The sequence below is a fragment of the Stegostoma tigrinum genome, chromosome 7 (assembly GCF_030684315.1).
Source record: "Stegostoma tigrinum isolate sSteTig4 chromosome 7, sSteTig4.hap1, whole genome shotgun sequence".
In the NCBI taxonomy this organism is placed as follows: Eukaryota; Metazoa; Chordata; class Chondrichthyes; order Orectolobiformes; family Stegostomatidae; genus Stegostoma; species Stegostoma tigrinum.
In genome coordinates, this window is record NC_081360.1 from 42,406,917 (window position 1) to 42,424,881 (window position 17,965).

General features: G+C 40.0%; 1 protein-coding gene across 4 annotated transcripts in view; it reads left to right on the plus strand.

Moving 5' to 3' along the window:
- cerkl (ceramide kinase-like) overlaps positions 1-17,965 on the plus strand; it is a 155,768-nt gene that overhangs the window by 74,386 nt on the left and 63,417 nt on the right. For 2 of the 4 annotated variants that reach the window (XM_048535331.2, XM_048535329.2), the window contains one exon: positions 14,068-14,202. The exons of the other annotated variants lie outside the window; for them this stretch is intronic. In XM_048535331.2, the coding sequence (XP_048391288.2) occupies positions 14,068-14,202 (135 nt within the window). The remainder of the gene's footprint in view (positions 1-14,067; positions 14,203-17,965) is intronic. 4 annotated transcript variants of the gene reach the window in all.

Genomic DNA, 17,965 nt, shown 5'->3' on the forward strand with positions numbered 1-17,965 from the left:
TACTACAACTGCGCCTCCCTTGTCCGTTGGTTTTATGGTGAGGTTGGGTTTGGAGTGGAGGGAGCGGAGGGCTGCACATTCTGCAGGGGAAAGGTTGGAGTGGGTGAGAGTGGTGAAGAGGTTGAGGTGATTGAAGTCACCATGGCAGTTGGAGATGACGAGGTCGAGGGAGGGTAGGAGGCATTGGGGTGGTATCCAGGAGGAGGAGGTGTGTTGGAGGCAGGAGAGGGGGTCAGTAGAGGGAACGTTAGGCTCACAGTTGAAGAACTAAACGTGAAAGCGAAGGCGGTTCTATGTCCAAACGTGACTGGTATTCGTTGATATGTGGGTGGAGGGGGATAAAGGTTAGCCCTTTACTGAGGACTGACCATTCATTCGCAGGCGTTTTAAGAGCAGAAGTGCATATGTATTTGCAAAAATACAATATTATTTATAAAGATGTGTCATCCATGTCACCTATGTCCTCTCATTAAGTTTTTCTTCCTCTCCATCCCACTATATCTGACGGCAATCCTGACTGCTGAAGGTGGGATGGAAGGCTTTTGGCTGTGAAAGTTTCTATTGGTTTAGAAGACTTTGGGTGGTTTTCTCCTGCAAGATTTGGACCTTGAGGACCTGTACCTACTTGAAAGTGTCCTGCCAGGATGCAGGCTAATCATCATTGACTGCAACTTCTGCACACTCTGACATCTTAGTCTAGGGGAGGTGAAGGAATTGGGTGTTGCTGGAATGACATGAGCGGAAGCTTCTAGAGATCCGTTCTGCGGCTATTCCACCTAGTAACCCCGACTGGCATTACCTTATCTCCCTTAGAGGAAGTGGCACCCTAACCACGATTGAAACTCCTTGTCCCCTCTCACCTTGCCATAAACAATAAGAATCTACGGTTAGAGTGCAGGCTCATTTGCATATCCAGCAGATACTGAGTATGCTGGACTGAGTCTACATGGTGGTCACAAACGTTTTTGTGAAATAACTAGAGATGTTGTGTGCCAGGGCCAGCACAGTACTGATAATGTTTAATTACTCCTCCATCCTTCAATTCACTTTATTGATTGCCTCTGAAGATCTGCTTTGCTGTTCCCTTGGCTTGTTTGTGCATTTTCATAGTTGTTAGTGGTTGAAACCACATGATCATCTTCTGCCTGGACTGATGTAAATGTATGGCCTCCCGTACACTTCTGAGTGTTAGAGGTCTGGGGTGTTCCTTCCTCCGCCGTGAAGACATGTCAGTGATGTGGTGCTCACCTGATTCTACTCCTGAGTTTACTGTCGAACCCCTTCCAAGTGAGCTGAAAGTCTCCAAGCTGGTGGAGGCTACTGGTGAAAGCCTTGCTGATACATTCTCTGAGGATTGAGTGACTTCCTGCTCCGACATGGAGCTGAGGGTCCCCATGATGGAATTAGATGTGCACGATGGAGAACAGTACAGTTCATTGATACTTACTGGTACAGTTAACCATCATCATTGCCCTCACGTGAGTTGTCTTCTGAGAATATGATTGAAGTGGCTTGAAGGGCCATTAGTAGTGAAGTATCCCTGCTGTGAGTGTATATGCAACACAAAGGGTAGGAAAAGTTAGTAGACTGGGAGGATGAGATGGGCAAGTGCTATTGATTGGACATCTTGCATGCAATAGTGAGAGCTGTAGTCTGTGAGCTTTGATGAGATGTGTTCAATGAGTGAGGGGGTGAGTGGTGGCACTGGTGAGCATGAGATAGTAGAATGAAAATTGTAGTGCACACCTATCCTGAGTGCAGAAGATCAACCACCATCTTCCTACACTGCTGTGCATTATGTTCTGCCCAAGATGCAGCACTGACCTGAACTGCTATCTTAGACTAGGCTGACTAGATCTGGTGGCATAGCCTCCTTTGATTCGCAGGATAAAGTATTGCCCTCCTTTCTAATACCCTGTCCATGGACACAAAAAGGTTCCTGTTATCGTTACAAAGTGCCAGATTACTTTTCTGTTCCCTATCCCTAGTGATAACAGACAAACTCCACTCGATGAAGAACAGCGGTTAGGTTACAGATCAGAAGTTAGGGCTGAAATATTTGCAACAATCATCAGCCAGAAATGCTGAGTGGATGATCTATTTTAACCTTTCCTGAGGGTCCCCATCACAGATACCAGTCTTCATCAAATTCAGTACACTCAATCAAGAAAATTGGAGGCACTGGATGCTGTAAATGCTGTTGACGTAGTCAACGTCCTTGTTATGGTACTGAAGACTTGTTCTTCACAGCTTGCAGCAGACCAGCCAGACTGTTCCAGTGTAACTACTGTATTGGCATCTACCTAACAATGTGGAAAATTGCCCAGATATGTCTTGTATGTAACAAGTTGGGCAAAACCAATCTGGACAATTACCACCTCAACAGCCTACTCTCGATCATAAGTGTCATCAGCATTGCTGTGAAGCAGCGCTTATTTAGCAATAACCTGCTCACCAATATTCAGTAAGGGTTCCACTAATACCACACTCAGCTCCTCAACTCATTACAACTTTAGTTGTTTAGACAAAGAGCTGAATTCCGGAGGTAAGGTGAGGCCATATTTGACTGTGTATGGCAGCAAGGAGCCGTAGCAAAACTGGAGTCTGTTGGAATCGGGAGAAAGCCCTCTACTGGTTATAGTCATAACCTGGCATAAGGGAAAATAGTTATGATTGTTGGAGGTCAGTCATCTCAGCTTCAGCACATATGTGCAAGAGTTTTTCAGGTAATGTCCTAGCACTGAACATCTTCAGCTTCTTCATCAATGACCTCGTGGTCATTGTGGGGCTAATCGTGATAGCTGCACAATGCTCAGGCACCATTCATGACTCCTCAATACTGAAGCAGTCCATGCTCACCCAAATGGTCATATTATTTATATTAGATTCCCTACAGTGTGGAAACAGGCCCTTCGGCCCAACAACTCCACACTGCCCCATGAAGCATCCCACCCAGACCCATCCCTCTCTAACCCCACACCCCTGAACACTTCGGGCAATTTAGCATGGCCAATCCACCTAACCTGCACATCTTTGAACTGTGGGAGAAAACCGGAGCACCCGGAGGAAACCCACGCAGACACGAGGAGAACGTGCAAACTCCACACAGACAGTCGCCTGAAGCGGGAATTGAACCCGGGTCCCTGGCGCTGTGAGGCTGCAGTGCTAACCACTGAGCCACTGTGCCATCATGACAATATCCACATTTGATTGACAAGTGGCAAATAACATGCCACATGAGGGCCAGACAAAATTTAAAGCTAGGGCCTGTATTTTTAAGGAGAGACAAGAAAGATTTAAAAGGGACCTGAGGGGCAACTTTTTCACATGTGGTTCATACGTGGAATGAATTTACAGAGGAAGTGGTAGATCTAGGTACAGTCACAGCATATAAAAGACATTTGGATAGGTACATGAATAGAAAAGGTTTAGAGGGATATAAACCAAATGCAGGCAAGTGTTTGGAATGGGAAACATGGTCAGCATGGATGAGTTGGCCCGAAGGGTCTGTTTCCATGCTGTATGACTCTATGACAATAAAACCAATACTAGTTAAGTCTGAAAATGTAATTTTGAGAATTGGAAATGGAGAATATGTATTTCGTAAGATATAATCAGGAAGTAAGTATTTTGCTTCTCTTCCACACTTTGATTTGGTTGAACATAACATAAAAAATAGGACGAGGAATAGGCCATCCGGCCTGTCAAGCCCGCTCTGCCATTCGGTAAGATTATGGCTGATCTTTTTGTGGACTCAGCTCCACTTATCCACCCACACCTGTAATCCTTAATTCCTTTACTGTTCAAAAATCTATCTGTCTTTGCCTTAAAAACATTCAATGAGCCAGCCTCAACTGCTTCACTGAGCAGGGAATTCCACAGATGCACATCCTTTGGGTGAAGAAGTTACTCCTCAAATCCATCCTAAATCTACTCCTCCTTACTTTGAGACAGCACCCCTACTTCTGTCTCCAAGCCTGTTGTTGGAACTGTTAATGGAAAGAAAAAGTGCTTTCTGAAAACTTTGAAATCTAAGATGCATAATTGCAAAAATATCCATTCGAGAAATTATAATAAAAGTACACCAGGTCATTAATGTAAAAGGGACTTCAGAGGAAATACAAATGTAAAAAGCTGAACATTATTCTTAATTCCAAAAATTATGTTGTTTAATATGAGATGCATAATTGTGAGTAATTCTACTTATTAGCATTTATCTTAGCATAAAATGTTTATTGTTTTTCTGCTTCTGTGCTGGCCATGCACTTGGTTTTAGTTAAATTGTATGTCCAAAGATCACTAAATTATGGTAATTGGTGAAGATGTGGTTTAAACCTATGAAATTAATGTTGTCAGAGATAATGGGAACTGCAGATGCTGGAGAATCCAAGATAACAAAGTGTGTAGCTGGATGAACACAGCAGGCCAAGCAGCATCTCAGGAGCACAAAAGCTGGCGGGGGGTGGGGGGGCTCTCTGATGAAGGGTCTAGGCCCGAAACGTCAGCTTTTGTGCTCCTGAGATGCTGTTTGGCCTGCTGTGTTCATCCAGCTACACACTTTGTTATCTTAAATTAATGTTGTGTTTCCGTTCAAACATTTAGTGGAAGTCTCAACACAAATGACAAAATTGACCAGATAATTTTATGATATGTCACTCATAACTTTTTTTCTGAATTACATGTAGAGTTTAAAAACAATTATAAAGATTTTATTCTTAACTCAATAATATCCTGGACACTAATAGAGGGGTGGCAGGGTCCACATTTTTCACCAAGGATCCCTCAAATTTTTATGGGGTCATAATACGATTACTACCTCATGTTATTTTCTGATTTTCATGAGTGCTTTTATCAACATATATCACAATTAGCAAAGATATAGATCAGCCTAGTGCATATGTTCCCAGGCAGTGAAACATGATCTTTAATTTGAATGTTACATATTAACCTTGGTCACTTTATATTAACAGAAATCAGCAGTCACCTTTTGCAATACTTTCAATTTATGCTTAGCTTTTGTTTATTTAAGTCTCCTATTCTGGACAACTTTCACATTAAATTTGAAAATAGTTGGGATGTGTGTATATTTGCCTATTGAGTTTTAGTCTACAGGTACCAACTGCTGCTGAGAAAAGAGTGTGAAGAAAGGCACAGATGTAGGCTAAAAGTAGCGTCTTTGCTGGTCTGACAGCCTTTGTTTCCTCAACACCCTGATTAACCTTCAGTCTTCATGGTTCAGTAGTTCTCTGATAGATCAAGTTTAAACTAGTGTGCATTAGCACATTTGTTACTCTTAGAGGAACAGTTGGTCCTGCATTGTGTGCCTTTTCTTTCCCCCCAAATTTAGAGAGGTAATGGGAAAGGTTAAATTATTTGAACTTCATCATAAATACCAAAATATAACAAGTTTACATCAAATATTTAGACTCTCCAATCTCTTTACTGGAAAGAAATGTTAGACAACCTTTTGTATTTGTCATCCATCCTGATATTTGACCTTAAAATTTGTTGTAGTTAATTTTATTTAAAAATATGTAGTCATATATAGCTGCAACATATCTGTGGGTTGATGCAGTATTTATAAATTTAAGAGGTGGTCAATTAATTAGGATGATAATGAAACTTTATAAGTTTGTTGTTGGAAAACATGTTTTACGTTCATGACTACTAAATCTTCCAATATTATAAACCTTTTTAAAATAAATTGTTTAGTTCTAAATGAAAGTAGACTACAAAAACTATTCCAGATGGGGATTGGAATATTTCTTGTACAATTCCCAAAAGGCAAATTTGAATCTATGTCTACCATGTAAAAACAAAGCTTTTCCATTGTGGTTTCTTATTACATGAAATAAAACCTCTGCATATGTCTTATTGACAAAACTCTCTAATGGAAACCAAAGGATACCATTGTATAAAGTACGTTTTGAGATCATTTTCTTTATTGGGGAGAATGAAGCATGCTAGTTTTGCCCCTAATCCAGTATTTTGTCATTAAGCTTGTTTATGCCATAGAAGAAACATTTTTCAAAACTGATTTTTGTTCCAACTGCATATTCTCATTAGTAAATACAGCATTGAAGACAAGTTGATTATAGAGTCACATTTTTGACATGTTGTAATAGAGGTGTATGTTCTTGCTGAATGTAAAACAGCTCGTCAACTTTGAAAGTAAAAATCTAAACTCTATTTGTTTTATTCAGTGATAACGCTCTGATTCCAAGGTAAAAGAGCTATGGATTCAGGGCTTGAACTATGACTGACCTTCCTAACATATTATCTACATTGTTGGAGGTGTCATCAGTTGATTTTTATTTTGTGTAAATTTGAAAGACTCCATGGGCAAAAAGTTCTCCCACTTGACTGGCCAATATTCTTCCCTCAACCAAAAGTATTAAAAGCAGAATAATTGGTCATTTAATTTTTGTTGTTTGTATGATATTATATTGATGGGCTACTGTATTTACTGGCATAAAGCAGAAACTATATTTCAAAAGTATTCAATGTAAAAATAAAAGCAATCAAAATTATGTACATTTTTGCAGAAATTGATAATGGATGCTTGTTAAATGGCACCTTTAAACTGGCAAGTCAACTGCACGGTAACATACTCAGTAAATGGAACAAAGATACATTCATAAGATGTGCAATGCATGGAAATCATTCCTCTTTCTCGGCTTAGTACGTATGCCCATGGCATAGTCATATTGGTATCTTAAAGAGTTTTCAGTTGTACATTGCTTGACAAAATTGGAATTCCAGGTCCTTGTAGTGTTCTGGCATTCTGTTCCAGTTCATTATTCAAAGAAAGGTAGGGTCCTCTAAATGTACCCATCATGATTCCTTATTAGTAACTGCTGCCATTCCCATCTCTCTCTGCTGTAAGTAATTATTCTGTTGGTGGTGCAGCTTTCAATAGGTGAATCAAATCTGTCCAAAGACGTTCTAAATTCAAGTGGGAAATCCACCTTTAAACAGAGTGCCAAATTATCTTGATGCTTTCAGCTCTAAGATAACACAAAGTTTCAACGTCTTGACTCAAGAAGTACTGCACCCAGAACAGAACCACTTTTCGCTCTGTCTCAGATCTCTTAATAATTTTATTCTCTTATTTGGGGGCTGTTTGGTAAGGTCAACATAAGAGTCACAGCAAAAGATCTAGTAAATTCTGTTTGATGGCAAGGTAGACAGGTGCTTGAGGAGAGTTTCAGTGGTTACTAGAATCAGTCAAAGGTCATGTTGATGGAGCTCAAAATAACCTGATCAATTCTGGATTATCAGGAAAGGGATAGTTCTCCCATTCTACTTTCTCAATTTAGTTTTAAAAAACTTGTTGTTTTAAAGCAGTTATGCCTCCAGTGTTGTATTTCTGCTATTCAAGCCAGTCCTTCAAACCCAATTCATATGCAGATTGGAACGCTGTGGCATATTGTTTGTTCACCCTCCTGGCTGTAACAGCTCCTGGGATTTTCAGTCAGCTGTGGTGCTGTTTTATCCTTGATGTCCTGCTGCCGTTAATACATTCATGTGGAGTGTACCTTGACTCATGCCAGTTGTAATAGATGAATTATTTCCAATCTATAAGTGTTGTATTTACATTTATGCCCAGAAAATTACATGCCTGTAAGATGAAGTAAAATTAGTTTAAAAATAATTTATTCATGGCAATGTAGCAAGACTTGCATCATGTTTGTTCATTCATTATCAACAAGTCAAAACGCCATAACTTTGCTTTACTTAAAGCTGAAACTGAAATAGTAGTCAAGATTTAAACTCCAGGCCCTGGTGCAAATATGAGTCATGGTGCAAAGCGGCATCATGCTATGTTCTCATTCCCATATCTATTACTTATGAATTTGTAAACATTTTTGTGGTTATGACCATTTAACTGTGGGTCAGTCCATCTTAAATGGCCGTTTTAAATTTGTGTAATTGGTTATAAAAATGAAAGTGGTAACATTGTTTCATTTCCCAAAAGTATGTCACTGATAGGAACTGTCTTTTTAAATAACAAAACAACCCAAGGATAAGATTCATGAAATATAAAACATCACACATTTCAATAAACGTTTTTGGAACATTAACTGCTTACAAATGTTTTTAGCATACAGATTTTGATGAATAGCTGTCAAATATTGTACAGGCATGTAAAAATAAAGCATTTTAATTTCTAGATTATATTCAAAGTTCAACTCATTTCTGTTCCGTTTTTATCCTCTTGAAGTTATCCCCTTACTGAGCCGGACTAACAGCAGCGAATCTCCTTTGCACCTGCTCCTGCTGTGGCCCCAGTGTTTGGCAGGCTAGAAATGCAGCAAATTGTAGTATCAGATCTCATCACCAACTGTGCGCCAAGGTTATCATTGAATCCCTGTTGAGAGGCATTGCCCTTCTATTCCCCAGGAGAGAAACTTTTTTTCTGTTGCCTACAGTTTCTGATCTGAACTATGATCCTAGCATTTTCATATCTTATGCTTTCTATAATTCTGTAGGGATGGTGGCATGAGTAATTTCAGCTCTTCTACCATTATTTTATGCTCATTAGCAGGTCAGGGCCTCAATGGCCAGAAGGTCATTCAGGTGTCATGGTCACGAAGGAGTGATGCACTTAGGGAAATAAGGAGTATATGTTCAGTGTTTTCCACTTTTGTGGAATTTCCATGGCTGGAATTGAAACTAAATTAAATTTGTTGAACACTAAGAACTTCAGCCAATTAGAAAATAGTCCATTACAATATTTTCTTATCTTAGCATATAATGATGTTTACCATGCTAGGAAAAAAAAACTGAAAACCTTCAACTAGGAATGGTTTTTTATCCCTGCATATATTAATGCTGCAGAGAGGATTATACAGCAAACAACCATTTTCCAGTTGTTTAGAACCTTGAATTTTTGCTGATATGTGCTCAGCACCTGATTGTTCTACAAGGTGAAAATAAATTCTAAAACAAATTTTGAAACAAATTACAATTTTATTGTAAGTGATACGCCCTGATTAATAAATAAGAGTTCATTGTAAAGGTTTTGTTAGGCTGGACTTTTTAGTAGTGTAAAGCATTGTGATGGCACAACACATCAATTTGCAAGTGGTGTTGTGTTGCAGAGTAATTGGATTCAGAGTGTGATTTCTATGCATAATTAGTTCTGGATCCACGTGCCAGTGGATCTGTGGTTCAGTTGTAATATTCACAATGGATGTGAGGCACAGTTACACGTGGAGAATGGGCTATGGGAGACTGATTGTGGCCTGACAAGTGCCAATTGCAGAACAGTATAAGGAGACATATGGATCTTGATTAGGATTTGTGAGTTGAAGGCACCTAAAGAAGGCTAAGGCAAATTCTCTTGGGCATTTAGGTTTTACAGACTCAACATTTGTCAACATCATCAGCGCTTACTATCATTATGTAACAGAAGTAGCATTCTTCAGCATATATGCTTGCATGCATGACAAAATTTGAACTTTGTAGCCAGTGATACCATGTTGCTTCACAGGATACATGGTTGTCATCATTGCCAGTGAAGTCAGCTGACCACCAGTAGACCTGATGTGAATTTCAGTTTTTCATAGACTAACATTAACATGAAAGAACAGTTTAAAAGTTAATCTTTATTGATTTAAGTGTGACTGAGTTTTGAATTGTTATGCCTTGTAAGAATTATTGCCGAACAATCACTTTGGTTCTGAAAAGGTAAATTTTGAAGCCTTGAATGACATTTTCACCATTCCATCATGAAAGATTTCCTTAACTTATGAAATGAAAATGTTATGCTTAATCTTACTTTTCCTTACATTTTAGTTTTTATTTTGATCCTATGGGAATGCTGTAATATTTGTTTCACTTCCTGTGAAATGACTGAAATGTGAGTAATAATCAATGCTTTTAATTTCTCGCTGTGCAGTCTATGAGAACTCTCCAATCTGATTGGCTCAGCTTGGATTGTGTTATACCAGACATCCTGTCTAGTTTGTACCGTAATGAAAATGACAGCATAATGGAGAAAATTATAAGTGTAATGGATATAAAATCTTTGAAGTAAGATTGGGCTGGTGTCACTTTGCTACTGAATACAATGTGCTGACTAACAGTCACTACTGAAATTGCATGACATTATTTCAAGCAATCGGAGCAGTCAGTAGCATTCCTACCTCTGAACCAGAAGCTCCAGGTTCAAATCCCACTTTAGGACTTGCTGGCCAGGAGAGATTAGTTCATAACACAGTCTAAGTGTAAATTTCCAAACTCCTTCTAAAATATACCAATGGCAGGCAGTAAAAATGGGAGAGATTCCTGACCATCTGAGTGGTTGAAAAAAAATCAGAGCCTCTACTGTTACTAATCCAGACTAAAACATGGAAATGAAAGTTCATGCTGCTAGAGAAACTCTGATTTCTCGCTTGGCCGGGTGACTGACCTGAATGAGTTTGTGCCACCAACATGTAAGTCAATTCTTGTACTGATTTGGATGGATTAAGGCTCTGTCTTCTCACTACCAGTGGGGGGAGATCGTTGCATTGCAGGGTGGGTCAGCCTTCAGAGAACTGAAGATGAGGAGAAAGATGACTATTTAATCCCTAGTTTGAATCAGAAGGTATAAATTTGCAATCGCTAAAGCAGGATGAACAATGTCGAGAAAGTTGGGAATATGCTGTCATGACGATGGATCAGAAGCCTGAATGTAAACTTTTAATATGATTCTCTCATCTTCTTCTAAACAAAATAAGCATTTCAACCAAAGGATGATTGTGGATGTAAATTCAGTGACTAGCAGAGCCTTGTGTAGATGTGTAGAATCACATCTGTGCAAAGTCAGTGGAACTTTAAAGGAAAAAAAATGAAAAAGAAGGAATAATGAGAGGTTGATGACCCACTCCACTCTCTGCAGGAAGCCAATATTAGTCTCCCAGGCTTGTGAAACAAAAAGGGGTTAAAAACTGACTGCAGCTGCTGTAATGTGTGTGTTAGTCAAAAAGAACCAGGATGAAAAAGAATTCAATTAACCTGCAAAACCATTAATCTCAAAATCAACTACTCAACCACCATCAACGCTATCTGACCTATCCAATGTAAAAATTGCAACAGTCTTCTGTTGATATGATCATCTCAGAGACTGACCTTTTTGTTTTCCTTTTTCTTTAGATTCACCACCTATTTTTAATCTCTGTACATGTGTGTTTGTGATACTTTTTATTAGTTTAGGAACTAATAAACTCACTCTTTGTTAACTCGAGCAAGCCTGGTTGAATTGGCTGCTTTTTAAAACATAATTTCATTTGGTTTTGGGAGAAAAGTTGCAACTGGTCAAGGCTGTGTTGTTAAGAGAATGCAGCCAAATCATCTTTTCTGACCTGGGAGCCTAATGAATTAGGATGTTCCATCTGGAACCATAACAAATTGGCGACTGGCCATAACAATGTGGCAAGAATCTATGGCAACAGTTCACGACTTGCTTCTCTGGGCCTTCAAACAACTCTACCCTCACCACCCTGCTTACATGCTTCAGGGACAAGTGGGCATCATCAAACCATGAACCTCAACACATCATCAAGACTTCTTTTAAGCCAATTCATACACCACTGTAGGGTTTCAATGTTTTAATTTGGAGATCAGGGGCATACGAGTTTCATTTCCCAGTTGCATTGTTTTTACTGCAGGGATACACACTCATCTAAACCGGATACATCTAATGGCACGTTCTTAATACTTACTCAATTTCTAGCCACTTAATGGCTACCAGTTTCCGTGCTTTGCATTTTGTTTTGGTGCAGATGGTATACAAGCAACTTATAGTGGTTTGGGGCACCAAACAGTCAATGGGATGTGTATATTGTTCTATGGCACTATGTTATTATCAGTGTCACACTTAGATCATGTGGCAACAGCTTGCGTGGTAAACACAATACATATGCTTCAGCCAAATGACCATGTATGAAAGTCAAAGGAAACACGTCGTTAGTGGAATCAAGATTAAATGTGGTTATGCAAAAGATGCCATCAAGACATGGTGCTTGTACAGTTTCAGTCCTTTGGATTGGCCAGTCAATCCTGCTGGGTTATAGGTATATTAGTTGGGCTGGAGACCTCAATTGTGTGAACGGGTAAATTTTTCCCTGCAGTGAGACGAAGGGAGCTATTTAGTATGATGGAAGAGTAGTTATTGGTGATGCATGAGCAGGAGAGGAAATATGGTGTCGCCACTAAATAGGAAGGTCAGAGAGCACGAATTATAACCTTGGGTAGGTGAGGTGATTGAGGGTCCTGGAGTTGACATGACATATGAAATAAAAAGAGTTGTAGTCTATGAGCCTTGATGAAATGAGTGCACATTCACAGAATTTGCAAGTGAGTGTTGGATATCAGAGAGAAAGTGGTGACACCTATCGTTGTGGAGTGCAGAAGATTGATCTGTACTTTGGCGATAGCGCTGACCCAGGCAGCTATCTTGGTCTACGTTGGCTAAGTCCTGTGGTGTCGCTTCCTTTGCTGGTCAGCAGAAGAAACACTGCCCTCTGCTACGTCAGTCCTGTCCACCAGATCTTTGTGTAAGAATCCAGCCATTTTCATCTAGATAACAGTATATAACACAGTATTAAGGACAGTTCCACCTGATGTATTGTCTGAAATGGTGTAGAGTTCAATTTTTAAATATGGTACCAGTAGCATGAATGTTGAGTCTGCAATGGTAAGCACTTACGCTTCTCACGCCATTCAATTCCATGAGACTGGTGCTCGACCAGTGCATTTACATACTTAATGAGCTGAAGAGTGGAAGTTTGCATGAAAAAAGTTGATATTAGTCATGACAGACTGCCTGCAATAAGTCTCATTCAAAGGAACTCTGCCAAAAATGAGAAAATTCAGTCCAGAAATATGCACTCATTACCAGAAATACTATCAAAACAAGGAGTTCAATTCAGAACACATGTGGATGGTTAGTGTTCATTGTTCTTGTTTTATATATGCTTTGGAAACAGATCGCATTGCGATATGTTCTGAGACAAGATGGTATTTTCTGGAGATAAGGAGCCAAGCTGCAAATTACAGAATTTTGGCTTTTTAAAGAAGCTGTAACAATCTTCCAGTTTTGATTTTAGACGAGTGCAGTTGATCTATAAAAATAACATTTTTTTAAGAGATGGGAGTCAAAAGATGAGATAACAAGGTGTACAGCTGGATGAACACAGCAGGCTGAGCAGGAAGGCTGGATTTTTGGTCCGAAACCCTTCTTCAGATTTCTGAAGCAATATTTATGTTGCTTATTTTGCAGAACATTTTCCAAACAGACCAAAATACCTGAAAGTTGTTATTAACCCATATAGTCACAAAAAGGAAGCTAAACAAGTCTACAGTGATCAAGTTGCACCTCTCTTCAGATTTCTGAAGAAGGGTCTAGGCCCGAAACATCAGCCTTCCTGCTCCTCCGATGCTGCTTGGCCTGCTGTGTTCATCCAGCTCTCCACCTTGTTATCTCAGATTCTCCAACATCTGCAGTTCCTACTGTCTTGGAGTCAAAAGATGTGCAGGTTAGATGTGTTGACCATGCTGAATTTTCTGAGGTGCCTAAAGACATGTTGGCTAAGTGGGTTAGTCATGGCAAATACAGGTATATGGGGATAGGGTAGGTGTCTGGATGGGACGCTTTTTTTGAAGGTCAGTGTGGAGAGGCCAAATGGCCTCTTTCTGAACTGTAGGGATTCTATGACAAACGACAAAATAACTTTAGTTGTGCAAGTTTACTGTGTATCTGGAACTTCTCCTGGTCAATGAAAGAAGTGACTGCACAGTGAACTTTGAATACTTGCATTTCCAAATAGTAGTTAGGTTGCCTAAAATAGAGTTTACCATAAGTTTAGAAACCAATGTGGATATAGTTTACAGATAAGCATAAAAAAATGCAAGAACTGCAATAAAACAGATACTCACAGGTAAATTGTGAATTTGTCGCAGGAAAGTTGACCTATAAGGAAAATATAGTTCTAATTATTATTAAAGTGACATTGTTAAATTAATTAAAGAGACTGTAGTTGAATAACAAATGAAATATTTATATTGCTTATTTTACAGAGCATTTTCCAAACAGACCAAAATACCTGAAAGTTGTTATTAACCCATATAGTCACAGAAAGGAAGCTAAACAAGTCTACTATGATCAAGTTGCACCTCTTTTCAAGTTGGCTGACATCAAGACTGACATCAGCAGTAAGTTATCCAGAGTTTCATGTGTGAATCTCAATATCTTACCTGGGACAGATACCTAGGAAATGGGAATCCTTCATAATTTGTATGACTTAATAAGATAGTGAACTGATTCAACTGTTCGGCCTAGATTTTGGCTGAGCACAAGTGACTGGGAATCAAAAACAAAGTTGTTGGAGAAGCTCAGCAGGTCTGGCAGCATCTGTAAAGGGAAGAACAGAGTTAACGTTTCGGGACCAGTGACCCAAGGAAGGCTCACCGGACCCGAAACGTTAACTCTGTTTTTCCCTTCACAGATGCTGCCAGACCTGCTGAGCTTCTCCGGCAACTTTGTTTTGTTTCTGATTTACAACATCCACAGTTCTTTTGGTTTTTATTTTGACTTGGAAATCATACGTGCAGACAGTATCTTATCCCGAGATTCCCAAGTGTTTGCAGAGGTTCTCCACTGGTTGGAATTACACCTAGTACAAATGAAAGTGGTTGAGCTTGTTGGAAGCGAGTCATCTCAGCTCCAGAAAATTGCTGCAGGAGTTGATCAGAGTAGTGTCCTTGTCCCAAAAGGTTTTGCTACTTCTTTGCTTATTTTCTCTCGCTTACAAAGTCAGAAGTAGGGAAGTTCACAATGTTCAGTATTACTATGTCTTCTCAGATACAGAAGCATTCCATATTGAAATGCAGTAGGACCTGGACAATATCCAGGCCTGGACAGACAATTGGCAAGAAACGTTCCTCTTGCACAAGTGCCAGGTAATGATCATCTCCAATAAGAAGGAACCTGACCATCTACCCTTGACATTCAATGTCATTATTATTGTTGAATCCCCTGCTGACAACATCCTGGGGTTACTGAACAGGACTATTCAAATAAATACTGGCATTACAAGACTAGGTCGGATATCAGGAAACCTGCACTGAGTTGCTTCGATTCCAACTCTGCAGTGCCTGTCCATCTATATGTCAGACATAAGTCAGAAATGTGTTTGAATACTTCGCATTTGCCCGAATGAGTGCAGCTCCAACAACACACAAGAGGTTTGACACCATCCTAAACAAAGCAGCACATATGCATAATCAATTCTGCTACCACCAATACACAGTAGCAGCAGTATGCACCATCTGCAAATGAACTTAGAGATATACCAAGGCTCCTTCAACATTACCATCCAAATCCACAGCAGCTACTACCAAGAAGGAATAGGACAACAGATACAGAGGAACACCATCACCTTCAAGTTCCACTCCAAGTCACCCACTATCTTGTAAATATATCACTGTTCATTTGGCTTTGGGAGAAAAGTTGCAACTGGTCAAGGCTGTGGTGTTTGCGAGTGTGGCTAATTCGTCATTCCTCACTTGGGAGCCTAATGATTTGGAATATTCTATCTGGAACCATAACAAATTGGGGACTGGCCATAACAAAGTGACAAGAATCGATGGCAACAGTTCACCACTTGCTTCTCCAGGCCTTCAAACCCTCACTCTCCTTGCATGCATCAAGGACAAGTGGGCATCATCAAACCACTGGCCTCACCACATTATCAAGACTGCTTTTAGGCCAATTCATACACCACTGTAGGGTTTCAGTCTTTTAATTTGGAGCTCGGGGACATATAACTTTCAATCCCCTGTTGCATTGCTTTTACTGCAGGGAATACACATCTAAACAGGATACATCTGTCCCTTCACTGCCACTGTGAGTGTACCCATGCAAAAGTTGCTACAACAGTTCAAGAAGGCAGCTCACCACTACCTTCTCAAGTGCAATTAGACATGGCCAATAAATGCTGGCCAGCCAATGAAGTGCACATTCCTGTAAGAATATCAATTGTTAAAAAAGTTCCCATCTCTGGTCCTTTTCACTGAGGCAGAATGCAGATACAACTGTCTGCATACTGCACCTGTGCCATCGGTGGTTCAAGCTCATGTTGCACTTTCTGTGGGATTGGACCACTTTAGTAGGTAGATGCTGTTCATGGCCTCATAGACACAGACCATGGAACAAACCCAATCCCAAATGAGGAACCTAAAGAAACAACCATCTGGCCCTTGAATTACCTTCCAAATCCACAGCAGCTATTACCAAGAAGGAATAGGACAACAGATACAGAGGAACACCATCACCTTCAAGTTCCACTCCAAGTCACCCACTGAGGGAGCTTGAAATACAAAAAACTGTCCTTTCAGGTTCAATAGTTAGATGCAAGTAGTAGATTCCGACCAAGACACAGTGACTATTTAATTGAATAGCATTATATATGTGTTGAGATGCATTAAACTAATTTCCTATGTGTTTCCACTGCATTCAAAACTGAAAGAAAAGTTAGAGATAGTAGGAACTGCCAATGCTGGACAATCTGCGATAACAAGGTATAGAGCTGGATGAACGCAGCAGGCCGAGCAGGAAAGCTGATGTTTCAGGTCTGGACCCTTCTTCAGAAATTGGGGAGGGGAAGGGTAAAGTTACTTGGGATCACTAATGTGATAAGACAAAGAGATATAAATGTCCAGAGGTCTAACGAAATTAAAACAAAAAATGTCCTCAGAATCCTTCAGGAACTTGCACTTAGGGAAACAAAAAAAACCCTCAAATGTTCCCAGACTTCTTTCACAGGATATCTAGTATACCTTGAAAGTAAAGCTGTTTTTCAGTTTCAGTTGTATCCATTGTTTACAGTTACCAGGGTCTGTTAATATAGCTGAACCCACTATGAATATGTGGCTGAATTTCAATATCTCCAGAATCACTTCTCTCAGCAGTGGCATGTATTTATACTTTAATCAACAGTTTTAAGTGGTTATCAGTGAATTGTCTGTCTTTGATGTAATTGTCAAATTTCATTATCTTACAACAGATTGATCACTCAAGGGTTTAAAAAAATGTGATTGCTTTTATGCATGAGTTTCTTTCCAGTATCATCAGCCTTACTGCGTCATCGTGCCGATTTTCAGATCAGCTCAAAAGCTACTTCAGCCCCGAAGCACTTCATTTTGATAGAAAGGAAAATTTGTGCTTTGCACATTTCTGCTAAGTCACTGTGACTGCAGGGACACATCTAATGGCTCTTAGCTTACATTCTTAGTGCTACTTGCAGGTTGCCAAACTATCCAACCTGCATTTCTCTGAAACATGTGGGCTCTTCAAACTTGTCTTGCAATGCTGACAGCCTCTCTGGCTTGCATTGGTGTTTAGTGCAGAGGGAGCTTGTCACTTTCCAGATCACCGAACAGTCAAGGGGGTGGACTTTTTCCTATGGTATCAAACTTTGTCAGTGTTACACCTGCAACATGTATCAGCAGCTTGTGCGACCAACCCACTGCATGCATTTCAACCAAATGCCCATGTCTGAACTTCAAAGGACAGTAGTGGAGTGAAGGGTTGCCATGGTGATTCAGGGGGTGTCATGATCGTTAGTGTAAGAGCTCATCTAATCTCAGTCCAGGGGCTTTGATTCAGTCAGTTGGGCATGTGATTTGTCCATTGCCCATGAATCAGTATCCTTGGATCAGCGTTCTTGCAATCTAGGGATTGCAGCATGGTAGTCCCACAGGTCTACTGCAATCATTTCAGGTGTCAGACGTATGTAGGTAGGGGTGCTGCGGACATGCATTCCTAGAGGCTGTGCTATCCTCAGTTGCAGCTGTCGTGATTGGAATGAGGTCAGCCAAGATTACCTCATAGAATATGAGTTCCCTGATTGAGACTACTACCTGGTACAATCAGCAAATCTTGGTTGACAGATCAAACAGGAGTGTTAGGGGTTCT